The sequence below is a fragment of the Kogia breviceps genome, chromosome 5, assembly GCF_026419965.1.
Source record: "Kogia breviceps isolate mKogBre1 chromosome 5, mKogBre1 haplotype 1, whole genome shotgun sequence".
NCBI classification, from domain to species: Eukaryota; Metazoa; Chordata; class Mammalia; order Artiodactyla; family Physeteridae; genus Kogia; species Kogia breviceps.
In genome coordinates, this window is record NC_081314.1 from 14980112 (window position 1) to 15007705 (window position 27594).

Below are 27594 nucleotides of genomic sequence, written 5' to 3' on the forward strand. Positions count from 1 at the left end.
GTATTTCTGATAGAGGCACTACTTGGAATTTAAAAAAAGAAGTAATTTTATAGGGAGCTCCCAATTTTGACATTTTTAAACCACTCAGTATTAACAGAGAAAACTAGCCCGTATTTAGTAAAACGAAATTTATTTAAAAAATATTTTTAGGAAGCTGCAGAATTGCTAATGAATGCTTCTTGATAAGCTTGCAGTGTTAATTCTATATATGCTCCCTTCTGTGCTTCTGTTTCTGCAAAGACCTGTTTAAAAAAAAAGTTTGAAAATAATAGAGCACATACTATTGATAAAGTTTTTAGTTTTGAGACATCACTAACAAACATTTCTGTAGTAGCAAAGGAAAGTCCCAGTTTAAAAAGCCTTCCACATTTCCAGTATTTTTCTGATTACCAAACAATAAGCATAGTACATGGACAGAAAACAGTATCACAGTTAAAGCAATACTAATTCTAAACACCAGAGGTATCCAAATATGGGTGCCATCTTTCAGAAGAAAATTAAGAAACCTGACATTGCTGGATCAAAATAAAAACCATTAAGGTTCAAGAGAAATCTGGAGGATGAGAGTTAGCAAACTGATTTTTCAACTTTAAAGAATGGGTTTTTTTCTGCCCCACCTATGATGTCATCATCACTGGTTGTTTTGATCCTTAGTAAGTTTTATAACTGCTTTGAAGAATGCATGAAGTAGTATTGGGATAGAAGCCAGATCCACAAATACATGTCTATCCCGAGCATTAGAATCTAGAGATGAAAATTATACAACGATCTCCCCTTCCCTTCCTGAAAAAAATCGTCTCTCAACATTTACAGAGACATCTACGTTAGCCCATAGTTTCGAGAGGTATGCAATTCCAAAATGATAGCGCAACTAAGGCTTGGTATTATAGAAGCACTACCCTCCCAGCTTCTGGACACCTGAACAGGAATGTGACCCAACTGGCGGACAGGAAGCTGCACTGGGGATGTGTGCTACCCAGCAGTCCTCCACCATGCCCTGCTGGTGACCTCACCACTTAGTTGCCAGTACTGCAAAAAACGGGGGGGCTACTGCCCCACTGTCTGAACTTCTTGGACTCCAGCAGCAGCTCTGTTTCTACTGTCCAGGCTAAAGAAATATGGGAGCTCTGATCACTCTGGTTCAAGGCCACAAATCTGTTTAGTTACCATTAAATATGACCCATTTAAAAATTCTTTCCAACTCAGTCATCACACAGTAGCTAATGTGAAAAAAGTCCCTTTACCTTAACTAAATGTAATCCCTCAGCAGCCTGCTCTTTGGCCTCTTGAGCTGACCGGCCATCTGGATGGAGGATGTGATAGAGCTGGACCAAGCTGGTGGCATCATCAACTCTAGAGGGAAAGGGTTGACTGTTAAAAAGGGTTTATTGCTTTCTTCTTTTTTAATTTTTAATTTTTGTTTGTACTGTTTTCTTCTTTTGCTTAACAGTCCTATAAAATGTGCCAAACTTTAAATTACATTTCAAACTTTCCTTGGGCCAGAAAAAATTTTTTACGGCCTTCAGTTTCATATTTTCAAAGGCACTTACAGGAATACTGGCTAATTTAGGCTTCATACCAACTCTGAGATAGGTAGGGCAGGAGTTAATACAGGAAGGGCCCAATTTATGACAGTGAATATATTCTAAATGTGGCTGTATCCTTTTTGGAAGCAGGACATCATTTCTTGTAGAAACAGCATTCTAATGGTGGATGATTTCCAAGCCAGCCCACATCATCAGCAGATAACATAATCCAACTCAGAGGGTGTGACTGTACCTTCATCCTACATAAGCCAGAGTCTGGTGGTCATGGGGATTGCTCAATGCCACTTGCTTTTAGGTGCATTAGCAGTGACATCTGCTAACGAATTTTCATTGAGACTCTGAATTAGCAGACAGATGCCTCTGTATGAGGCATTTTAGGAGTCCAAGGCAAGACTCCCAGGCCTCCTGTATTCAAAGGAACCCATCAGTAAAAAATCAGCATCCTAGGGAAGCCAATGTGAAATTATGCATAGCAAACAAAAGGAAAGTCAGGTTCTACCTCAGCAACCTATCTAGTGTCACACAACTTTCTATGATAAAGCCATAACAAAAGCTCAATTCCTACAGTTTTTACTTATCTTCTGTGAAACCTATAAACAATTTTTATGAACCTTAAAACTTACCTAGCCTTCCGCAAACTAAATAATCTCTATGCTCTCACATAGTCAATACCTTCCTACCATGTGCCACCTCAAAGCTGAGAGGGTATATAAAAATAACCCTTCTAATGGCTTCACAGGTGAATTCTATCATTTAGAGAAGAGATAACACCCATCCTTCTCAAACTTCCAAAATATAGCAGAGGGAGGAACACTCCCAAACTCATTCTACGAGGCCACCATCACCCCAATACCAAGACCAGACAAAGATGTCACAAAAAAAACTACAGGCCAATTAACTCAATAACACAGATGCAAAAATCCTCAACAAAATACTAGCAAACACATCCAACAGCACGTTAAAAGGATCGTCCACCATGATCAAGTGGAGTTTGTCCCCGGAATGCAAGGATTCTTCAATATACACCTATCAATGTGATATACCATATTAAACTGAAGGGTAAAAACCATATGATAATCTCAATAGATGCAGAAAAAGCTTTTGACAAAATTCGACACCCATTTATAAAAACTCTCCAGAAAGTAGGCATAGAGGAAACCTACCTCAACATAAGGCCATAATATGACAAACCCACAGCCAACATTGTCCTCAGTGGTGAGAAACTGAAACCATTTCCGCTAAGATCAGGAACAACACAGGGTTGTCCACTCTTAGCACTATTATTCAACATAGGTTGGAAGTTTTAGCCACAGCAATCAGAAAAGAAAAAGAAAAGGAATCCAAATCAGAAAAGTAAAACTCACTGTCTGCAGATGACATGATACTATACACAGAGAATCCCAAAGATGCTACCAGAAAACTTCTAGAGCTAATCAAGGAATTTGGTAGAGTAGCAGGATACAAAATGCACAGAAATCTCTTGCATTCCTATATGCTAATGATGAAAAATCTGAAAGAAAAATTAAGGAAACACTCCCATTTACCACTGCAACAGAAAGAATAAAATAGAAACCTAATTAAGGAGACAAAAGACCTGTACGTAGAAAACTATAAGACACTGATGAAAGAAATTAAAGATGATACAAACAGATGGAGAGATATACCATGTTCTTGGATTGGAAGAATCAACATTGTGAAAATGACTCTACTACCCAAAGCAATCTACAGATTAAGTGCAATCCCTATCAAACTACTGCTGGCATTTTTCACAGAACTAGAACAAAAAATTTCACAATTTGTATGGAAACACAAAAGACCCCAAACAGCCAAAGCAATCTTGGGAAAGAAAAATGGAACTAGAGGAGTCAGGCTCCCGGACTTGAGACTACTACAAAGCTACAGTAATTAAGACAGTACGGTACTGGCACAAGAACAGAAATATAGATCAATGGAACAGGATAGAAAACCCAGAGATAAACCCACACACATATGGTCACCTTATCTTTGATAAAGGAGGCAAGAATATACAGTGGAGAAAAGACAGCCTCTTCAATTAGTGGTGCTGGGAAAACTGGACAGCTACATGTAAAAGAATGAAATTAGAACACTCCCTAACACCTATATAAAAATAAACTCAAAATGGATTTAAGACCTAAACTTAGGGCTTCCCTGGTGGCGCAGTGGTTGAGAATCCGCCTGTCGATGCAGGGGACGTGGGTTCGTGCCCCGGTCTGGGAAGATCCCACATGCCGCGGAGCCGCTGGGCCCGTGAGCCATGGCCGCTGAGCCTGCGTGTCCGGAGCCTGTGCTCCGCAACGGGAGAGGCCACAACAGTAAGAGGCCCGCGTACCACAAAAAAAAAAAAAAAAAAAGACCTAAACTTAAGTCCAGACACTATAAAACTCTTAGAGAAATACATAGGAAGAACACTGACATAAAGCAACATCTTTTTTGACCCACCTCCTAGAGAAATGGAAATTAAAAATAAATAAATGGGACCTAATTAAACTTACAAACTTTTGCACAGCAAAGGAGACCATAAACAAGATGAAAAGACGGCCCTCAGAATGGGAGAAAATATTTGCAAATGAAGTAACTGACAAAGGATTAATCTCCAAAATATACAAGAAGCTCATGCAGCTCAATATCAAAAAAAAATCCAAAAATGGGCAGAAGACCTACATACACATTTCTCCAAAGAAGATACACAGATTGAAACAAACATGAAAAGATGCTCAACATCACTAATCAACAGAGAAATGCAAACCAAAACTACAATGAACGATCACCTCACACCAGTCAGAGTGGCCATCATCAAAAAATCTACAAACAATAAATGCAGGAGAGGGCATGGAGAAAAGGGAACCCTCTTGCACTGTTGGTGGGAAGGTAAATTGATACAGCTACTATGGAGAACAGTATGGAGGTGCCTTAAAAAAACTACAAATAGAACTACCATATGACCCAGCAATCCCACTACTAGGCATATATACCCTGAGAAAACCATAATTCAGAGTCATGTACCACAATGTTCATCGCAGCTCTGTTCACAATTGCCAGGACATGGAAGCAACCTAAGTGTCCACTGACAAGACAAATGGATAAAGAAGATGTGGCACATACATACAATGGAATATTAGCCATAAAAAGAAACAAAATTGAATTATTTGTAGTGAGGTGGACAGACCTAGAGTCAGTCATACAGAGTGAAGTAAGTCAGAAAGAAAAATACCGTATGCTAACACATATATATGGAATCTTAAAAAAAAAAAAAAAATTGGTTCTGAAGAACCTAGGGGCAGGACAGGAATAAAGACACAGAAGTGTAGAATGGTCTTGAGGACACGGGGAGGGGGAAGGGTAAGCTGGGATGAAGTGAGAGAGTGGCCTGGACATATATACACTACCAAATGTAAAACAGATAGCTAGTGGGAAGCGGCTGCATAGCACAGGGAGATCAGCTCGGTGCTTTGTGACCACCTAGAGGGGTGGGATAGGGAGGGTGGGAGGGAGACGCAAGAGGGAGGAGATATGGGGATGGATGTATCTGTATAGCTGATTCACTCTGTTATAGAGCAAAAACTAACACAACATTGTAAAGCAATTATACTGCAATAAAGATGTTAAAGGGAAAAAAAAAACCCTTCTAGAGTGGGGTAAATAATTTAAGACATGGTGACCTTTGAGAGATGCTCTGGGTTCATTCCAAGGCCCATCCACCCTAAAGGCCATGTCTTGGTAGAACTGAGAAGCCAGACGTGAGAAACTAAAACTTTCCAGAGGAAAAATATCTTTTAAATGTTCAGTATAAATCTGTTGTGTTTGTTGTAATCTAATAATCCAATAATCGTGACAACAAAAGATAACAGTAATTCTCCTTAGAGCATAACCATGTGAACCCATAAAGAGCTTAAATGGGTTTCTATATCTGAGTCATGCTTAGGGCTTCTTAACGTTCATGCTACGGTACAATGCCTGTGTCTCACAGGATAATTTAGCTTCACACCCAGCCAAATTAAAAAAAAATAAATTTACATGTAAAGATTTTAAAGGCATCTCAATTCAAAACCAACAGTGGAACTTCAGTTTGAAATGTGCAGAATCTCAATTCTGGCCATGAATGATAGCCATTCACTGAGGACATGCACCCTCTACTGTTTAGCCTGGGATTTGCAGCAAACTGTCCTGTTCAGCATTCCCACAGGAAGTTTTACTTAAGCAGATCAGGAAATTCAGGTAACTCAAAATTCCCTCCCAGTATGCAAATGAACTGCTTCAGAGGTAAAGCATATGTGTGATGAGTATTACTATAATATCACTTATTAGTACTCCTCGATAAAGAACTTTAATTTTCAAAGAATTACATTTTTTAAAAAAAATTATTCCTGGGCTTCCCTGGTGGCGCAGTGGTTGAGAGTCCGCCTGCCGATGCAGGGGATATGGGTTTGTGCCCTGATCCAGGAAGATCCCACATGCCGCGGAGCGGCTGGGCCCATGAGCCATGGCAAATGAGCCTGTGCGTCCGGAGCCTGTGCTCCGCAACGGGAGAGGCCACAACAGTGACAAACCTGCATACAGCAAAAAAAAAAAAAAAATTATTCCTTTTTGGCTGTGTTGGGTCTTCATTGCTGCACATGGGCTTTCTCTAGTTGCGGTGAACAGGGGCTACTCTTCAGAGCAGTGTGCAGGCTTACTGCGGTGGCTTCTCATTGCAGAGCATGGGCTCTAGGCGAGTGGGCTTCAGTAGTTGTGGCATGCGGGCTCAGCAATTGTGGCTCGCGGGCTCTAGAGCGCAGGCTTGTGATGCACGGGCTTAGTTGCTCCTTGGCATGTGGATAGTTGCTCCTCGGCATGGGACACAGGGATAGAACCTGTGTCCCCTGAATTGGCAGGTAGATTCTTAACCACTGTGCCACCAGGGAAGTCCAGAAGTACATTTCTGTGTTGCTCTAATTTCTTATAAAAAATGTTAAATTCTTTTTATAATAAAATAATTTCAGAATATTTACATTTGAGAAGCTTTATAAGAAAATTCATTCACAGATGTCACTGCTAATGCACCTAAAGGTAAGTCATTTTTGAGCATCCTCATGACCACCAGCAGCCTCCTACTTACGTGGGATGAAGGTGTATTTCTGCCCTCTGAATTGGATTACACTACATATGCTGGAGAAGCAGGCTAGCCTGGAAATCACTTACCATTAGGAATGATGTTTCTATGAGAAATGACACTGTTTCCATATGGGCTGTAATTCTTAGACAATATGGAACCTTCTAGTTCCAAATGCCTTACCTTTGTGTGAACGGTTCAGATTACACGGAGGATAGTCTGAGTCAAAACTCCTTACATTCAAGATGGCAGTAATCACTAAGCTCTCTGGTGACTTTCTTACTACAGCCATGTTGGTTTCTTTTCCTTGTTATTTTGGCCTTTCTCTAACTCAACCAATGGAACGATACTTGAAAACAATCTTCTCCTCAGTTCATCACAAGTTGTAAAGTAGTATTTCAGCTAGAAGGCTGGGTGCACACCAGTTGCATGCTAAAATACAACAGACATTCTTTGTTTCACGCAACTTTGAAAAAAACCTGTAACCTTTTTAATGCCTTAAAAATCTTGCAAAAACAAGGAGGATCAAGAGTATTTTCATAAATTAAATGATGACTTTTAATGAAAAGCACCCATCAGAGCTTATGTCTACTTCTTTACATTTCCTATTTAATCCCCTTTGAGCATATGGAAAGTTCACTGGTATCCAGGAACACCAATAAGGCCAGGGATAAGTCAATATCCAGGGTATACAGTACAGATCCAAAGCCATTTACTCTTTCAAAGAATCCAGCCCTGTTTACACAACACGGAAGCAAAGACTGAGAAAACTGGGTTATACTGGAAAAACAAACCCATAAATAAACTGAGGTAAGTGAAACCTATCACTGGACAGTACATTGTTATCACTGGAAAAATAACAGATTAAATACAAGTTTAATGATAATAAGAATTTCTTTACTTACTAAGATCATACTTACAAATCTCTCTGAATCTGGTCAATCAGTAAACCATCAATCTTTTTCTTATTTACAAAATACCAAGCCATTCCACCGAAGTGTCTTGTTGAACGTAAAAGGTCATACTTTCCGTATTTATCTATATCTTCATAGGTCTGATGATGAATCTATCCACACAAAATGCAATTTTTCAGAAATATGAAAATAAATAGAAGTGAGCAGCATTACCGGGTATACATCTACTAGCATGTGAACTGCCCAAGAAAGTATCAGTAAACGAGGTGCACTTATACCGGCCTCCACTATCACTAACCAGCAGATATGATTTAGACCAGCCCTCCACTGTAGAAGTATGTAGGGCCTGGAACAAGTCTGCCCAACATTTATAGCCAGATCAATTACTCTTCAGCAGCCACGCACTATTTATGAAGCTCCTATTATGTATATATATATATATATGGACCACTGGAAATAATGGGCCACCACTCCCTTTTTTCCCTATCCAATCAACTACCCCATTCCAACTTATTAACTAATGTTCCTTCAGTTCTTCTAGAGTGATCTTCCTAAATGAGGACTTTGATGAGGGCATTCTTGTGTTCAAAAGGCTGCTGACTGAAGTCCAGATTCGTCAGCCTAGCATCTGAGGTCACCTGTGATGTGGCCCCATCTACCTTTCTAGCTTAATCTTGAACCACTCCCCTACATAGACACTGCGTGTACAAGCAAACCAGATGACTGGCCATTTCTCAAGTATACTCTGTTTCCTGCCTGTTGTTCATACTTTCCCCTCTACCTGAAACACCTCTCCTCACCCAACTCCACCAGCCATAACGTTCCCTGTCCTTCCAGAACCCTCTTCAAGAACCCTATGACGCCTGAGAGCACATTGTAACCTTCTCTTAGCACCTAACATCTTAGACCTACGGTGGTAATTATCTGTATACTTAACTAGCACTCTTCCCCACAATCATTTCTGGACTTTGACAGGGCTCCCTATCCTAGTTCATGCCATAACCTATACCTCCACAATAATGCCTTATACATGGAAGGTACCATATGATTATTTATTAAACTGAACTGTAAGATACATACACTGCTTTGTGGCAAATTTCAGTGAACAACTGTTTCCTGTGTGATAAGCTGAAAAAAGAATGGTCTTTGCCATCAAGTTTGGGTCTTATCTCTACCACTGACTAGCTGTGCAACTTTCAACAAGTTACTTAACTCTCCAAGCTTAAGTTCTCTCATCCTTCAGACAGGGGTGGTTGTGAGGATGAAAATATCTATCTGGTGTACATCAGGCACTTGATAGGTGTTCAGGCATTTCCCTTCTCTTCCCCCTGTATCAAAGCTTATAACCTAACTCATTGTGCTGGATTAAAAAACCATACTCTTAATCATACTTAATCCCCTACTTTAGAAACTGTAAAATACACTCACTTTGATATATTCAGCAGAATCTGGCTCAAACTGGGCAACGCAGAGATTGAGGACATCAACGTGCCGGTCCTGGCTGTACATGGTCTAAACCGACACAGCAGAGTTGGAATTAGATGAGAAGAACATGAGAGTGCGACACCTGTCCTGACGCCATGCCGGGCCTGCCCATCCACACACAAGCCACACCTGTGCCCAGCAAGAGGGATGCAGAAACAACACAGGCCTCTCGGAACTGTCACACCTGGATTCAAATCCTAGCTAATCCAATTACAAGATAAATAACCCTCCTTATCATTAGAAATGTCTGTTTATCAAAGAAAAATGCCCAGCAGCACCAGAGCCAACTATTCAACAAAGAAACCATCAGCACTACCTCTATGAAACCAAAATCACCTTACCCGAAGATTTTCTTCCTTGAAAATTACTGGTGTTAAAATTCTACGACCTTCTTTTGGGAAATAAACTTGAATCATCCGGTCCCTTTCTTCCCAAGAGGCTTTGCGTAGTGTGCCACTTGGTTCTCTGATGACAATAAAACGCTCCTGAAACAGAAAACATAATCAAGGATGAGTTCGTGAGGACTTATTTTTAGTTCCAGTGTCCCACTAAGCACCATTATAAGAATAACTTGCAATCAACAATATAAAATGCAACCGGGAAACGTAAGATGCAATCATCTGTATGATTTCAATGATAATTGTAAGCCTCAAAGACCGGGCGAGATTTCATACTCCCTTCACTAATCACTGCCGTGCCTCTTGACAAGCAGAAACCTAAATGAAAGTATGTACTAAATGTGATCTATAGCCCTCAAGTGGGTTCAATACATAAAACGGTTCAACTAAAAAAAAGGAGACCTGAGATTCATCTAAATCCATTTCAGAAGAAAGAAGTGCTATAAAACCTTTGTGAATTATTTCATTTCCCCAACCTAAGATCTCACACAGACTTTACTACTTTATGATTTATGTTTAAAATCCCAGGGATTGAAGGAACAAACCCAAACGTGTGGAGTCTTAATCCCACACGTCTGTGATGCCTCATACTGGAGACAAAAGTGTCAGAGAGACTGGCTGGCCCGCCTGCCAAATCCCAGGCCACAGGACTGCTTCCTCCACTGAATTCCACCCACTGTGTGCACCACCCAACTGGCAATTTATCACGTGCAGGATTCTTAACACCTCTCAGATATTGTTAATATTGTTACAGAGCTGGAAGAGGTCAGGAACTGTGGATTACAATTCTTCCCAACACCCAGAGTGACTTACACAGAGCTTTGCACATAGCAGATAAATGAGACACATCTGATTAATGTTTAAATTAACCAGATGGTACTCACTCTCAACTCTTCAGAGATGTAAGAGTCTCTGAATGTGTTCTGAGGATAACATAATTAAAACTTTCATCAAGCACTGCAGATAGAAAAAAAAAAAAATAGCAGATGGCAAAGTAACACAGTTATTCCTCAAAAGGATTTTGGTAATTTGAATTCCAAGTTCCTTTCTCCCTCTCAGGTCAGAATGCTCCCACAACCAGCCTGCACAGCACTGCAAGCATATATAAAAGCAAAAACTCTAATTAAAAATGAAACTCTGATCCCTGTTCATTATGTCAGATATACATGTGACTGATACACAGACATGGACATTGCTCAAATCATGTCTTCTAACCAAAATCACATAGGATAAAAAGATTAATACAGGGTAGCCCTTTTCTCAGCCCTATCACTATGTAATATTCTACTGCATTTTGTGGGCTGAACTGTAAATTACTCTTTTACTCTTTACTTGAAAAGGCTCAAACAACTAATATATTTTGTAAATGCCAGAGTGTTCTTTTGGAACTGGCAATCAGAGGAAGAGGAGCTAGACAAGAAAAACTACAAGAGATGAAGTGGCGCCTGAAAATTATCTGGGGAAACCTGCCATTTTCACTGCAAATTCTGAACACTGAAAATCCTTCAGGAAGTCTGAGTTTTTTGGGCATCAGCAAGAATTTCCATCTTAAAAAGCTTCAGCTAAGGAAATCAGTCTAACTTGAGCAGAAAGAATCTCCCTTCTCCTATTGCCTTGAAGATACTTTCCTATTTGTGGTTTGAGGGTAGGTTTCTGTCTTGTTCTGTCTCAGCACACCTGTCTTTTTTTTCTGCAGTCAATCTGGAAATACTGTGTCCATAATCTGTAAGGAAATGGTGACATGATGATGTGGTGCTGGTTTGCATTTTTCTTCTTTATGCTGTATCTGCCAGGTCTCACTCAGTCGCAGAAATTCTGGTTTGGAAGATTCAGAGACAGCTGGGTCGCACGATGTTGACCCTCGTCCCTCAGGCCCATCTCTACACAGTATTTCAAATAAAAATCGTTTTGCAATTAGACATATACTTACCCGGTGTGGTATGCTATATGATATATCAGTAAACACATATTTGGCTGTTTCTGTTCCTTCCAAAATCTTATCTTCAGCTAACACGTCATTTATTGGCGCTCGCTCTTCCAGAACTGGTGGCATTTTTAATCGGACTTTAGCCGCCTCGACTGCCTGTCTTGTAGCCTAATGAAATAAAATATTTCTTGGGAAAGCCGCAAGGTTACAGACCAAAAGAATTACCTGACAAAAGCAGATACTAATGAAAAATGCTAAAGACTGCAAAGAGAAGAAGCTGTAGCCATGAGTAAGTGAGTAAAAAGCCAAACTTGGGCTCCTGGGCCCTGGTCTTTGCCTCTGTGGTGTGGCTGAGAGCACTAGCTACAGGATTAACCATTATCAAAACAGCAAAGGGATGTTCTAGGACAGAGCCAGGCCACAAAAGCTGCCTGAAATAGGACAAAGGATTTCACTTATTGGGTGCTTACTATGTGTTTAAATATTTTGTATTATATTTGGCTCATTTAATGCCCACAACTACCTTATGAGCTAAGTGCTACTGTTATGTCATTTTATGAGAGAGAAAATAGAGGCACACAAATGTTAAGTAAATTGCTAAGAAGCTGCAGCACTAGGATTTAAACCCAGGCAACTTAACTCCGGAGCCCATGCCCTTAACCACTGAGCACACTGCTCCGTGCCATACTGTTAACGGTGGTTACCTGTGAGAGGTGAAAGGGGCCCTTCGTGTGATATGCTATTGGGTATTTGAATTCTTTGCTATGACTGTTAATTATTTTTGAATTAGAAAGAAGAGCTATTGCTCTTCACATATTCATACATCAAAGCATTTTCCACAAAGCACTCAATACCCACGACTCCAGGAGGACCCTTGCCTGGAGTTGGATGCTGTCCAGAAGGATCTCATAATCTCACCAAAGCCTCAGCCTCAAAGTACTCACAACAAACGTTCCTCTAGGAAGGAAGCTGGAACAGGCAGCACAAAGGGAGGCTGATCAAGCTGGCTCTGGAGCAGAGGCGGCTCTGCTGGACAGCCAGGCCTGACCCACATGCCCAGTCTGCCTAATTTTGGCCACATCCCCTGCTCCTCTCTGCCTGCCTGCTCACATTTCTTTTTTCACTCCTGTGCCTACAACTCCCCCTCAATAGCACCCGTGGAAAAGCAGCTACCAACATCTGAAGGCGTCCTGGAAATCTTGTTTAATCCTTTAAAGGAAGGTATTATACCAATATTCTTACATTCACATACCTCTTCCAACTGTGCTTGGGTCATTAGCTTATAAGTTGGTGGCTTCACTTCTTGTATAGCTGGCTTAAAAATCTTCTGCAGATCTAAGCCTGTCATCTTGATGAGTATGCTTTGGACTTCCTCATCCATAAAGGTAGGTTTCTTGATCTTTGAGCTACCAGATTCTGTTAAAATGAATTTTTAGTAAATAAGATGTCAAAAATGACAAACCAACAAGACCTCTAAATGGAAAAGTCAACAATAAAAATTATTAACACATAAAGATGGCGGAAGAGTAAGACGCAGAGATCACCTTCCTCCTCACAGAGACATCAGAAATACATCTACACGTGGAACTTCTCCTATAGAACACCCACCGAACGCTGGCAGAAGACCTCAGACCTCCCAAAAGTCAAGAAACTCCCCCACGTACCTGGGTAGGGCAAAAGAAAAAAGAATAAACAGAGACAAAGAATAGGGACGGGACCTGCACCAGCGGGAGGGAGCCGTGAAGGAGGAAAAGTTCCCACACACTAGAAACCCCTTCGCGGGCGGAGACTGTGGGTGGCGGAGGGGGGAGCTCCGGAGCCGCGGAGGACAGCTCGGCCACAGGGTGTGGAGGGCAAAGCGGAGAGATTCCCGCAGAGGATCGGTGCCGATCGGCACTCAGCAGCCCGAGAGGCTTGTCTGCTCACCCGCCGCAGCGGGCGGGGCTGGGAACTGAGCCTTGGGTGGATCCCAGGGAAAGGTCTGGAGTTGGCAGAGTGAAAACAGCCTGAAGGTGTTAGTGCGCCACGGCTGGCCGGGAGGGAGTTCCGGAGAAGTCTGAAGCTGCCGAAGAGGCAAGTGACCTTTTCTTCCCTCTTTGATTCCTGGGCGCGAGGAGAGGGGATTAAGCGCGCCGCTTAAAGGAGCCCCAGAAACGGGCGCGGAGCTGCCGAAGAGATGAGACTTTTTCTTGCCTCTTTGCTTCCTCGGGCGCGAGGAGAGGGGATTAAGAGCACCGCGTAAAGGAGCTCCAGAAACAGGCGCGAGCCGTGGCTGTCGGCACTGACAGTAGAGACGGGTGTGGGGCGCTAAGGTTGCTGCTGCCGCCACCAAGAGGCCTGTGTGTGAGCACAGCACTCTCCACACCGCCCCTCCCGGGAGCCCGTGCAGCCCACCACTGCCGGGGTCCCGGGATCCAGGGACAGCTTCCCCGGGAGAACGCGCGGTGCGCCTCGGGCCGGTGCAGCGTCACGCAGGCCTCTGCCGCCGCGGACTCGCCCCGCCCCCGTGCCACTCCCTCCCCCCAGCCTGAGTGAGCCGGAGCCCCCCAATCAGCTGCTCCTTTAACCCCGTCCTGTCTGAGCAAAGGGCTGAGGCCCTCAGACGACCTACACGCAGAGGCGGGACCAAGTCCAAAGCTGAACCCCAGGAGCTGTGCGAACAGAGAGGAGAGGGGGAGGTCTCTCCCAGCAGCCTCAGAAGCGGCGGATTAAAGCTCCACAATCAACCTGAAGTGCCCTGCATCTGTGGAAAACCTGAATAGACAACTAATCATCCCAAGTTGAGGAGGTGGACTTTGGGAGCAAGATATACTATTATTTTCCCCTTTTTTTCTTTTTGTGAGTGTGTATGTGTGTGCTGCTGTGTGAGATTTTGTCTGTATAGCTTTGCTTTCACCATTTGTCCTAGGGTTAGACCGACCCGTTTTTCTGTTTTTTTTTTAATATAAATTTTTCTTCTTAATAACTATTTTTTATTTTAATAACTATACTTTATTCTGCATTGTCTTCTCCCTTTCTTTCTTCCTTTCTTCCTTCCTTTCTTCCCTCCTTCCCTCCCTTCTTCCTTCCTTCCCCCCTTCTTTCCTCCCTTCCTTCCTCCCTTCCTCTCTTCCCTCCTTCCCCCCTTCTTTCCTCCCTTCCTTCCTCCCTTCCTCTCTTCCCTCCTCTCCATCTTCCTTCCTTCCTTTCTTGCTTTCATCCTTCCTTCATTTCTTCCTTCCTTTCTTCCTTCCTTCCTTCCTCCCTTTTCTTTCCTTTCTATTTTTTCTCCCTTTTATTTTGAGTCGTGTGGATTAAAGGCTCTTGGTGCCCCAGCCAGGCACCAGGCCTGTGTCTCTGAGGTGGGAGAACCAACCTCAAGACACTCGTCCACAAGAGACCTCCCAGCTCCACGTAGTATCAGACGGCGAAAATCTCCCAAAGATCTCCATCTCAACACCAAGACCCAGCTTCACTCAAGGACCAGCAACGAACAGTGCTGGACACCCTATTCCCAACAAAGAGCAAGACAGGTCTACAGCCCCATCCATTAGCAGAGAGGCTGCCTAAAATCATAAAAAGGCTACCAACATCCCCAAACACACCACCAGACGTGGACCTGCCCACCAGAAAGACAAGATCCAGCCTCATCCACCAGAACAGAGGCACTAGACCCCCAACCAGGGAACCTACTCAACCCACTGAACGAACCTTAGCCACTGGGGACAGCCACCAAAAACAACGGGAACTACGAACCTGCAGCCTGCAAAAAGGAGACCCCAAACACAGTAAGATAAGCAAAATGAGAAGACAGAAAAACACACAACAGATGAAGGAGCAAGATGAAAAGACACCAGACCTAACAAATGAAGAGGAAATAGGCAGTCTACCTGAAAAAGAATTCAGAATAATGATAGTAAAGATGATTCAAAATCTTGGAAATAGAATAGACAAATTGCAAGAAACAGTTAACAAGGACCTAGAAGAAATAAAGAGGAAGCAAGCAACGATGAGCAACACAATAAATGAAATGAAAAATACTCTAGATGGGATCAATAGCAGAATAACTGAGGCAGAAGGACGGATAAGTGACCTGGAAGATAAAATAGTGGAAATAACTACTGCAGAGCAGAAGAAAGAAAAAAGAATGAAAAGAACTGAGGACAGTCTCAGAGACCTCTGGGACAACATTAAACGCACCAACATTCGAATTATAGGGGTCCCAGAAGAAGAAGAGAAAAAGAAAGGGACTGAGAAAATATTTGAAGAGATTATAGTTGAAAACTTCCCTAATATAGGAAAGGAAATAGTCAATCAAGTCCAGGAAGCACAGAGAGTCCCATACAGGATAAACCCAAAGAAAAACACGCCAAGACACATAATAATCAAACTGTCAAAAATTAAATACAAAGAAAACATATTAAAAGCAGCAAGGGAAAAACAACAAATAACACACAAGGGAATCCCCATAAGGCTAACATCTGATCTTTCAGCAGAAACTCTACAAGCCAGAAGGGAGTGGCAGGACATATTTAAAGTGATGAAGGAAAAAAACCTACAACCAAGATTACTCTACCCAGCAAGGATCTCATTCAGATTTGATGGAGAAATTAAAACCTTTACAGACAAGCAAAAGCTGAGAGAGTTCAGCACCACCAAACCAGCTCTACAACAAATCCTAAAGGAATTTCTCTAGGCAAGAAACACAAGAGAAGGAAAAGACCTACAAGAACAACCTGCAACAATTAAGTAAATGGTAATAGGAACATACATATCGATAATTACCTTAAATGTAAATGGATTAAATGCTCCCACCAAAAGACACAGACTGGCTGAATGGATACAAAAACAAGACCCATATATATGCTGTCTACAAGAGACCCACTTCAAACCTAGGGACACATACAGACTGAAAGTAAGGAGATGGAAAAAGATATTCCATGCAAATGGAAATCAGAAGAAAGCTGGAGTAGCAATTCTCGTATCAGACAAAATAGACTTTAAAATAAAGTCTATTACAAGAGACAAAGAAGGACACTACATAATGATCAAGGGATCGATCCATGAAGAAAATATAACAATTGTAAATATTTATGCACCCAACATAGGCGCACCTCAATACATAAGGCAAATACTAACAGCCTTAAAAGGGGAAATTGACAGTAACACAATTATAGTAGGGGACTTTAACACCCCACTTTCACCAATGGACAGATCATCCAAAATGAAAATAAATAAGGAAACACAAGCTTTAAATGATACATTACACAAGATGGACTTAATTGATATTTATAGGACATTCCATCCAAAAACAACAGAATACACATTTTTCTCAAGTGCTCATGGAACATTCTCCAGAATCGACCATATATTGGGTCACAAATCTAGCCTTGGCAAATTTAAGAAAATTGAAATCGTATTAAGTATCTTTTCCGACCACAATGCTATGAGACTAGATATCAATTACAGGAAAAGATCTGTAAAAAAATACAAACACATGGAGGCTAAACAATACACTACTTAATAACGAAGTGATCACTGCAGAAATCAAAGAGGAAATCAAAAAATACTTAGAAACAAGTGACAATGGAGACACGACAACCCAAAACCTATGGGATACAGCAAAAGCAGTTCTAAGAGGGAAGTTTATAGCAATACAATCATACCTTAAGAAACAGGAAACATCTCGAATAAACAACCTAACTTTACACTTAAAGCAATTAGAGAAAGAAGAACAAAAAAACCCCAAATTTAGCACAAGGAAAGAAATCATAAAGATCAGATCAGAAATAAATGAAAAAGAAGTGAAGGAAACAATAGCAAAGATCAATAAAACTAAAAGCTGGTTCTTTGAGAAGATAAATAAAATTGATAAACCATTAGCCAGACTCATCAAGAATAAAAGGGAGAAGACTCAAATCAATAGAATTAGAAATGAAAAAGGACATGTAACAACTGACTCTGCAGAAATACAAAAGATTATTAGAGATTACTACAAGCAACTCTATGCCAATAAAATGGACAACCTGGAAGAAATGGACAAATTCTTAGAAATGCACAACCTGCCAAGACTGAATCAAGAAAAAAAATAGAAAATATGAACAGACCAATCACAAGCACTGAAATTGAAACCGTGATTAAAAATCTTCCAACAAACAAAAGCCCAGGACCAGATGGTTTCACAGGCGAATTCTATCAAACATTTAGAGAAGAGCTAACACCTATCCTTCTCAAACTCTTCCAACAGATAGCAGAGGGAGGAACACTCCCAAACTCATTCTATGAGGCCAACATCACCCTGATACCAAAACCAGACAAAGACGTCACAAAGAAAGAAAACTATAGGCCAATATCACTGATGAACATAGATGCAAAAATCCTCAACAAAATATTAGCAAACAGAATCCAACAGCACATTAAAAGCATCATACACCATGATCAAGTGGGGTTTATTCCAGGAATGCAAGGATTCTTCAATATACGCAAATCAATCAACGTGATACACCATATCAACAAACTGAAGGAGAAAAACCATATGATCATCTCAATAGATGCAGAGAAAGCTTTTGACAAAATTCAACACTCATTTATGATAAAAACCCTGCAGAAAGTAGGCATACAAGGAACTTTCCTCAACATAATAAAGGCCATATATGACAAACCCACAGCTAGCATCATTCTCAAGGGTGAAAAACTGAAACCATTTCCACTAAGATCAGGAACAAGACAAGGTTGCCCACTCTCACCACTCTTATTCAACATAGTTTTGGAAGTTCTAGCCACAGCAATCAGAGAAAATAAAGAAATAAAAGGAATCCAAATAGGAAAAGAAGTAGTAAAGCTGTCACTGTTTGCAGATGACATGATACTATACATAGAGAATCCTAAGGATGCTACCAGAAAACTACTAGAGCTAATCAATGAATTTGGTAAAGTTGCAGGATACAAAATTAATGCACAGAAATCTCTGGCATTCTTATACACTAATGATGAAAAATCTGAGAGTGAAATTAAGAAAACACTCCCATTTACCACTGCAACAAAAAGAATAAAATATCTAGGAATAAACCTACCTAAGGAGACAAAAGACTTGTATGCAGAAAACTATAAGACACTGATGAAAGAAATTAAAGATGATACAAATAGGTGGAGAAATATACCATGTTGTTGGATTGGAAGAATCAACATTGTGAAAATGACTCTACTACCCAAAGCAATCTACAGATTCAATGCTATCCCTATCAAATTACCACTGGCATTTTTTACAGAACTAGAGCAAAACATTTCACAATTTGTATGGAAACAGAAAAGACCCCGAATACCCAAAGCAATCTTGAGAACGAAAAATGGAGCTGGAGGAATTAGGCTCCCTGACTTCAGACTCTACTACAAGGCTACAGTAATCAAGACAGTATGGTACTGGCACAAAAACAGAAATATAGATCAATGGAACAGGATAGAAAGCCCAGAGATAAACCCACACACATATGGTCACCTTATCTTTGATAAAGGAGGGAAGGATATACAGTGGAGAAAAGACAGCCTCTTCAAGAAGTGGTGCTGGGAAAACTGGACAGCTACCTGTAAAAGTATGAAATTAGAACACTCCTTAACACCACACACAAAAATAAACTCAAAATGGGTTAAAGACCTAAATGTAAGGCCAGACACTATCAAACTCTTAGAGGAAAACATAGGCAGAACACTCTACGACATAAATCACAGCAAGATCCTTTTTGACCCATCTCCTAGAGAAATGGAAATCAAAATAAAAATAAACAAATGGGACCTAATAAAACTTAAAAGCTTTTGCACAGCAAAAGATACTATAAACAAGACCAAAAGACAACCCTCAGAATGGGAGAAAATATTTGCAAATGAAGCAACTGACAAAGGATTAATATCCAAAATTTATAAGCAACTCATGCAGCTCAATAACAAAAAAACAAACAACCCAATCCAAAAATGGGCAGAAGAACTAAATAGACATTTCTCCAAAGAAGAGATACAGATTGCCAACAAACACATGAAAGAATGCTCAACATCATTAATCATTAGAGAAATGCAAATCAAAACTACAATGAGATATCATCTCACACCAGTCAGATTGGCCATCATCCAAAACTCTATAAACAATAAATGCTGGAGAGGGTGTGGAGAAAAGGGAACCCTCTTGCACTGCTGGTGGGAATGTAAATTGATACAGCCACTATGGAGAACAGTATGGAGGTTCCTTAAAAAACTACAAATAGAACTACCATACGACCCAGCAATCCCACTACTGGGCATATACCCTGAGAAAACCATAATTCAAAAAGAGTCATGTACCACAATGTTCATTGCAGCTCTATTTACGATAGCCAGGACATGGAAGCAACCTAAGTGTCCATCATCGGATGAATGGATAAAGAAGATGTGGCACATATATACAATGGAATATTACTCAGCCATAAAAAGAAATGAAACTGAGTTATTTATAATGAGGTGGATGGACCTGGAGTCTGTCATACAGAGTGAAGTAAGTCAGAAGGAGAAAAACAAATACCATATTAACATATATATATGGACTCTAAGGGAAAAAAATGTAATGAAGAGATTAGTGGTAGGACAGGAATAAAACACAGACTTACTAGAGCATGGACTTGAGGATATGGGGAGGGGGAAGGGTGGGCTGTGATGAAGTGGGAGAGTGGCAGGGACATATATACACTACCAAATGTAAATTAGGTAGCTAGTGGGAAGCTGCCACATAGCACAGGGAGATCACCTCTGTGCTTTGTGACCACCTAGAGGGGTGGGATAGGGAGGGTGGGAGAGAGGGTGATGCAAGAGGGAAGAGATATGGGAACATATGTATATGTATAACTGATTTACTTTGTTGTAAAGGAAAAACTAACACACTATTGTAAAACAGTTATACTCCAATAAAGATGTTTAAAAAAAAAAAAAAAAAGCCTGTATAATATTACACTGTGAAACAGCATGTAAGACATTGACCAGCTTAAACTGGTTTTACCTCCTTAAATAGGTTGTTGATTCATCAAATTGAAACAGCACCAGCTTCAACTGGTTTTGTCTCCTTAAATAGGTTGTTGATTAATCAAACCTTGAGTTATTTTACAGACACAGCGCATGCATATGCAAGATGGGAACCCATGTCTCCAGAGTGACCCTGGAACCAAGAATCTTCAGTCTACGGAATTTAAGGAATAGAAATGTTGCCACCAGAGCTCTTTACGCAGTGAGAAGTTGTTCAACGCGGAAAAGCTGGCTTCCAGCAACACAAGTAGCTTATGTGGACTGATTCAAGACTAGCCAATCAGCTTCCAAGTTTGAAATTCCCCTAATCGCTTAAATTTCACCCCAAATCCTGGATCCAGAAGACAGATTTGAGTCCTGTGTCCTTGGTAGCTGACCTTGCAATAAAGCTCTTTCTTTTCTCAAAAGTCAAAAGAAAAAAAAAATTATTAACACACGGTCTACCTCAGTATGCATAATACTAATACCTACAAGATTCCTTCCTTCATTCATTTAAAATTACTGAGCATTCACTATGATAAAGATACAGTTTCTGCCAAAAAGGCACTGAGAGTCTAGTGAAGAAAAAAGCAACATGAAAAAAGTAGCTAATGCAACATGAACAACAATCATGGTTACTACCATCTACAGAGTTGTCTCCTATATGCCACTCATTACATACATTTTCAGGAATGCTTACAACAACCCACAAAATACTGATATCCCAGTTTTGTAGATGAGGATATCAGATATTGGAGTCTTCCTAAAGACAACTAGCTATTAAATGATAGAGCCAGGATTTAAACCGAAGTTTATCTGATGCTAGAGCCTAGATCAATTCCACTCTTCCATTACGCTCCTTAGAGCAAGTGCTACATACAAGGAAGGTACAGGGGGTTGTGTGATTACAGAGGCAGAAACTAAACATAGCCTGGGAGCAGAGAAGGGCATGGTAGGGTCAAAGAAGGCTTCCCAGGGGCCTGAATAGAGCAGAGAAAAAAGGGAAGGAAATTCTAGGCTGAGGGGATCCAGCTAGGAAAAAGAGGCCCAGGTCACTGGACATGATACTGAAGAGGTCATGTGGCATCATGGCAGAAAGCTGGACAGAAGAGGAGGAGACTCAGATCTCAGCTCTGCCTTACGCAGCTTGCCTATTCCTTTGCCCAACCTCCATTTCCATTAGAAAAAAAAAAAAAGCCATTCCTTCCCAACCACCTCTTCCTCTGCTAGTCCTATAAATGCTGGCGTCCTGGTGTCCCTCAGGATTCTGAACTACGTTCTTCTTTTCTCCCTTCTCACGTTCTTGATGGATGATCTCCTAACCTCCTATAATTACTTCTATATGCTGGAGACTCTAAAATCTGAATCTCCAGCCAAGATCATCTTCCATCCAACTACCCAATGGATATCTCACATGCAGTTCAATACTACCAAAGCACAACCCATAACTTCTCTCCTGTCACAAACCTGCTTTTCCTATTATCCTTAGCACCATCCAATAGGTCACATGGGCCAGAAGCCTACAGTCATTCTTGACTTCTCCTTTACCCTCCACATCTAGCCAACAGCAGGAGTAATGTTAGCAGCTTGTTAGGTATTTACTATGTGCCAGTACTAACTACTTTACATAATTGGCACATTTAATCCTCCTAACAACCCCACAAATACTATGATTATCCCCATTTTACAAAAAAGGATACTGACACAAAACATACTGCCTGTTACACCTCATAAATCGGTCTTTAATCCTCCATTTCCCACTGCCACTACTCTAGTCAAGGCCATCCTATCTCTTGCCTTAGCCTCCTAACCTATCCCCCTGCCTCCATTCTGACCGTTCTCCACAGAACAATCACAGTCATCTCGTAAAAATGTAATTCAAACAACAGAAAAGATTAACAAAGAGTTGGTTCATTGAAAAGATAAGCAAATTGACAAACCTTTAGCTACACCAAGGAAAAAAGAGGACCCAAACCAACAAAATTGTAACTGAAAAACACATTACAACTGATACCACAGAATTTCAAAGGATCACACGAGGCATGAACAACTATATGCCAACAAACTGGACAACCTAGAAGAAATGGAAAAATTCTTAAAACATACAATCTACCAAGACTAAATCGGGAAGAAACAGAAAATCAAAACAGACCAATTACTAGTAAGAAGACTGAATCAGTAATAAAAAATTCTCCCAATGAAGAAAAGCCCAGGACCAGATGGCTTCACAGATGAATTTTACCAAACATTTAAAGAATTAATGCCCATCCTTCGCAAACTCTTCCAAAAAATCGAAGAGGAGGGAACACTCCCAAACTCATATTATGAGGCCAGCATTAACCTGATACCAAAGCCAATAAAGGATACTAACAGAAAACTACAGGCCAGGACTTCCCTGGTGGCGCAGTGGTTGGGAATCCGCCTGCCAATGGAGGGGATATGGGTTCGAGCCCTGGTCCGGGAAGATCCCACAAGTCGCGAGGCAACTAAGCCTGTGCACCACAACTACTGAGCCTGCGCTCTAGGGCCTGTGCATTGCGACTACCGAGCCCACATGCTGCAACTACTGAAGCCGGTGAGCCTAGAGCTCAGGCTCCACAACAAGAGAAGCCACCACAATGAAAGCCCGCGCACCGCAACGAAAAATAGCCCCCACTCGCTGCAACTAGAGAAAGCCCGCGCGCAGCAACAAAGACCCAACAATAAATAAATAAATAAATAAAAACTACAGGCCAAACATTCTCAATAAAATACTAGCAAACTGATTCAGCATAACATTAAAAAGATCATTCACCATGATCAAATGGGATTTCTTGGGCTGTGAAGATGATTCAACATACTCAGGTCAATCAATCAATATTCATAGAATGAAAGGAAAAAAACAAGATTACTTTGACAGATACAGAAAAAGCATTTGACAAAATTCAAAATTCATGATTAAAAACTTCTAACAAATTAAGTACAAAAGGATCAAACCTCAATATAATAAAGGCCATATATGACAAACCCACAGCTAACAACCTACTCAATGGTGAAAGTTTGAAAGCCTCTCCTCCAAGATCAGGAACAAGACAGGGCTGTCCAATCTCATCACTCCTATTCAGCACAGTACTGGAAGTTCTAGCCAGAGTACTCAGGCAAGAAAAAGAAATAAAATGCAACAGAATTGAAAAGGAAACTGTCTCTATTTGCAGATGACATGATTTTATCTATAAAAAAATCTGAAAGACTCCATCAATAAACTGTTAGATCTAATCAACAAATTCAGTAAAGTTGCAGGACACAAAATTAATATACCAATACCATTTCTGTACACTAACAACAAATTATCTGAAAAAGAAAGTATCAAAAACAATACAATATTTAGTAATAAATTTAACCAAGGAGGTGAAAGATTGCTATACTGAAAACCACAAAACACTGCTGAAAAGAAATCAAAGAAGACATGAATAAATGGAAAGGTATCCTGTGTTCATGGATTAGAAGAATCAATATTGTTAAAATGTCCATACTACCCAACATCCTCTATAGATTCAATGCAATCCCTATCGAGGGTCCAAAAAACAAAGGCAGAAAAAACAAACCTAAAATTTGTATGGAACCACAAAAGACCCTGAATAGGCAAAGTAATCCTAAGAAAGAACAACAAAGCAGGAGGAATCACACCTCCTGATTTCAAGCTATATAATCAAAACAGTATGGTACTGGCATAAGAACAGACACATAGACCAAGGGAACAGAATCGAGAGTGCATAAATAAACTCATGCATATAGAGACAACTAATATTTGACAAAGAAACCAAGAATACTGAAAGGAGAAAAGACAGTCTCTTCAATAAACGGTGCTGGGAAAACTGGATATTCACATGTAAAAGAATGAAACTAGACCCCTAGCTTACACCATTCACAAAAATTAACTCCAAGTGAATTAAAGACTTAAATGTAAGACCAGAAACCATAAAACTCCCAGAACAAAACACAGGAAAACAGCTCCTCGACATTGGTCTTGGCAATGATTTTTTTGTATATGACACCTAAAGCACAAGCAATAAGATTAAAAATAAACAAGTGGGACTACATCGAACTAAAAAGCTGCTGCACAGCAAAAGAAACAACCAACAAATGAAAAGACAACCTACAAAACACAAAAAATATTTGCAAACCATATATCTGATGAGGAATTAATATCCAAAATATATAAAGAATTCATACAACTCAATATCAAAAAAACAAATAATCCAGCTAAAAAATGGGCAAAGGACCTGAACAGACATTGCTCCAAAGATGTATTAAAGGTACATGTAAAGTACTCAACATCACTAGTCATTAAAGAAATGCAAATTAAAACCACAATGAGATATCATCTCATACCTGTTAGAATAGCTATCATCAAAAAGACAAGAGATAACAAATGCTGGTGTGGATGTGGAGAAAAAAGGAACCCCTGTGCACTGTTGGTGGGAATGTAAACTTGTACAGCCACTATGGAAACAGTATGGAGGTTCCTAAAAAAAAACGGAACTACCGTATGACCCAGCAATCCCACTTCTGGGAATGTATCTGAAGGAAATGAAAACACTATATTGAAGAGATACCTGCATCCCCAAGTTAATAGCAGTATTATTTACAATAGCCAAGACACAGAAACAACCTAAGTACCGATTGATAAACGAATGGATAAAGATGTGAGATATATACTCACTCATTCGTATTTCACATATATATGTATGTATACATATTTACATACATACGTATATGTTTATGTGTACCCAAGAGTGAGATATGTTTATATACCTCACATCTTTATATACACATAAACACATATACACACACGTGTATGTAAAAAATATATATGTAAAATATAGTGAATAACATATAATTTTGTTACAGATACTTCTGAATTTTTCCATAAAGATAGTTTAAAAACATGTAAAAGGAGGTTCTGTTAGAGTAGGCACTCCTGATAGCATCCTGTCTTTAAAGTTACTAAGAAAGAATATTATTAGTGAGAAGAAAAGCATCCCAAAGATCACGTCCTAGTAGAAAATCATGGCTGTCAGAGAAGTCTAAAATTTAATATGTAAAATAACACACACACACAGAATATTTTTCAGCCACAAAAATGGAGGAAATCCTGTCATTTGTGACAACTTGGATGGACCTTGAGGGCATTACACTAAGATAAGTCAGGCAGAGAAAGACAAATACCAGTATGATCTTTGTCACCGTGCTTGAACGCGCATGGTGCTGGGGGGGGCGGGGCGGTCAAAAGGTATAAACTTTCAGTTTTAAAATAAATAAATTCTAGGAATGCTGTATGGTATACATGAAAGTTGTTGAAGGTAAATCCTAAAATTCTCATCATAAGAAAAAAAACGCTTTTTTTTTCCTTTTTTTGTATCTCTGTGAGAAGATGGACGTTAACTTACTGTGGTAACAATTCCACGATATATGTACATCAAATTATGTTGTACACCTTGAAGTTATACACTGCTGTATATCAAATATATCTCAATAAAACTGGAAAAAACTTTTATCTTAACAATGTAATCAAGATCACTCCCATACTTAAAACTCATCAATGGCTTTCAACAGCATTTAGAAAAAAAGTTATGGTGATCTGCTTACTGCACTGTGTCCCCACTAGACTCTGTGTTCTCCCAAGGCCACAATCCTGTTTTGTCCTGGTCTCTGGCACCCAGGGTCTCTTACAGTGCCTGGTACACAGTAGTGCTCAGCACTACTCTCCCCTCAGATAATCCCTCCCATTCCGCCAGCTTTGGTTAACATTTTTACTCCAGTGCTTCTCAATTTCTATGTAACTGCATACCCAACGCCTCCACTTGAATCTCAAAGGCACCTCAAATTTAATGCGTCCAAAACAGACTTTAATTTTGCTTCCCTTCCCATCTCTACTCCTGCCTTTTCTCCCCCACTTCTCCTCCTCTCATTCCGCTCTAAAAAACCGCCCTATAATTAATCTTCTCTGTCTTGGTGTAAATGGGACTACTTTCCACTCAAATGCTCAAGCCAGAAACCTGAGAAGTAACATTGGTTTCTCCTTTGATATCCAGATTCAAAGTCATAACCAGTCTCATCAATCCTACCTCCAAAGTGGGTTCCCAAACTACCTGTGTTCAGTCTCATTTCTGGACTTTTGCTTATGCTGTTTCCTCCGCATGGAATGCTTCTTGTTTTCTCCCTGGCACGATTAACCAGGTCTCAGCTTTGGCCATATTTTCCAGGAATCCTTCCTTGATTTTTCAACCTAGTTTGAGTGCCACTCTTCTCTGCGTCCCCTATCACAGTCCGGGTCACACTGTACTGCCATTCCCCACTGGGCCGCGAGTTAGCTCAAGGCAAAACCCATGTCAGTCTTAGTCCACCGTATCCCCTAAACCTAGCTCTGTGCTTTACAAAGAGCGGAGCCCAGGCATTGACGCTTAAGTGAAGGAATGAAGGAACAAACGCGGTAGACGACAGACCCCGCGGGTACAGGAGAGAGCCGCCTGGGTCTAAGGTCGCGCTGCGGGAAGAGCCGGGGCCCCCGCGTGGGTCTCGCCAGCCTGAGGCAGGCTCTACATCTCCCGGGAGAACGCCCAAGCGGACGCCCGGAAGGTCACTTACCCGCCTCGGAGCCGAGTCCACGGCATGGCGTTCCCACCCTGCAGGCCCCGGGCAGAGGCTGGAACAAGGAACCGGGCCGGGGCCGAGTGCGGGCCCGGAAACAGACCCGCCAGGTGACCCGAGAACCTGCCTGCAGGGTAAATAGCGACACAGACGCTCTGAGGGTCGCCATACTTATCCGGGCCACTTAACGCCGGAAGCGGCTGAGAGCGATTCCGAGTCTCGCGCGGTTCTTACGGCATTCTGGGAAATGTAGTGTGGAAGAGGGAGGAGGGAGGAGGGAGCAGGAAGCTACGCAATTTCTATTTATAAAACAGTAAATTTCTGCTTATGAAGCAATAGATTGTTTCTTGTAAACCGCTTGTTCACAAGTAGAAGGTGTTTATGTGCTCTTTTTCCTAGACCTTTTCTTCGTTTCCATGGTTCTCAATAACAAATTTCCTGCCCAAACCTTTTCTCCCAGCCCCAGGTTTAAATCCAACTGCCTATTGGACTTCTCCGTTCAAACTTCTCACGGGGCCCCACCCCACTAACCCCGCCAAATAACACCTGATTCCAAGCTCTGATTGCCACCACCATTCCGCCATCA

At 40.9% G+C, this 27594-nt stretch overlaps 1 protein-coding gene across 2 annotated transcripts; it reads right to left on the reverse strand.

The window, feature by feature from the left end:
- Nucleotides 1–90: 90 nt before the first annotated feature.
- MRPS22 (mitochondrial ribosomal protein S22) lies at nucleotides 91–27231 on the reverse strand. Of its 2 annotated transcripts, XM_067033691.1 has the most exons (9): nucleotides 27006–27193; nucleotides 12634–12797; nucleotides 11385–11549; nucleotides 10339–10377; nucleotides 9398–9541; nucleotides 9000–9083; nucleotides 7578–7723; nucleotides 1245–1353; nucleotides 91–242 (listed from the first exon to the last, which is right to left on the reverse strand). In XM_067033691.1, exons 1-9 carry the CDS (start codon nucleotides 27175–27177, stop codon nucleotides 147–149), a joined length of 1119 nt encoding a protein of 372 aa, XP_066889792.1. In that variant the 5' UTR covers nucleotides 27178–27193; the 3' UTR covers nucleotides 91–146. The 2 variants fall into 2 exon arrangements, with proteins under 2 accessions (XP_066889792.1, XP_058921198.1); XM_059065215.2 differs by lacking the exon at nucleotides 10339–10377 and having other exon boundaries at nucleotides 27006–27231.
- Between the last annotated feature and the right edge of the window lie 363 nt (nucleotides 27232–27594).

Bases quoted from the DNA above. Each gene is read 5' to 3' on its own strand.
- MRPS22 (XM_067033691.1), bottom strand. From the start codon at position 27,177: ATGGCGACCCTCAGAGCGTCTGTGTCGCTATTTACCCTGCAGGCAGGT. The intron at 10,378-11,384 runs GTAAGTATATGT...TGTTATCCTCAG, and splicing joins CATATAGCATACCACACCGG to AACACATTCAGAGACTCTTA. The intron at 9,542-10,338 runs GTGAGTACCATC...TTTCTGTTTCAG, and splicing joins ACATCTCTGAAGAGTTGAGA to GAGCGTTTTATTGTCATCAG.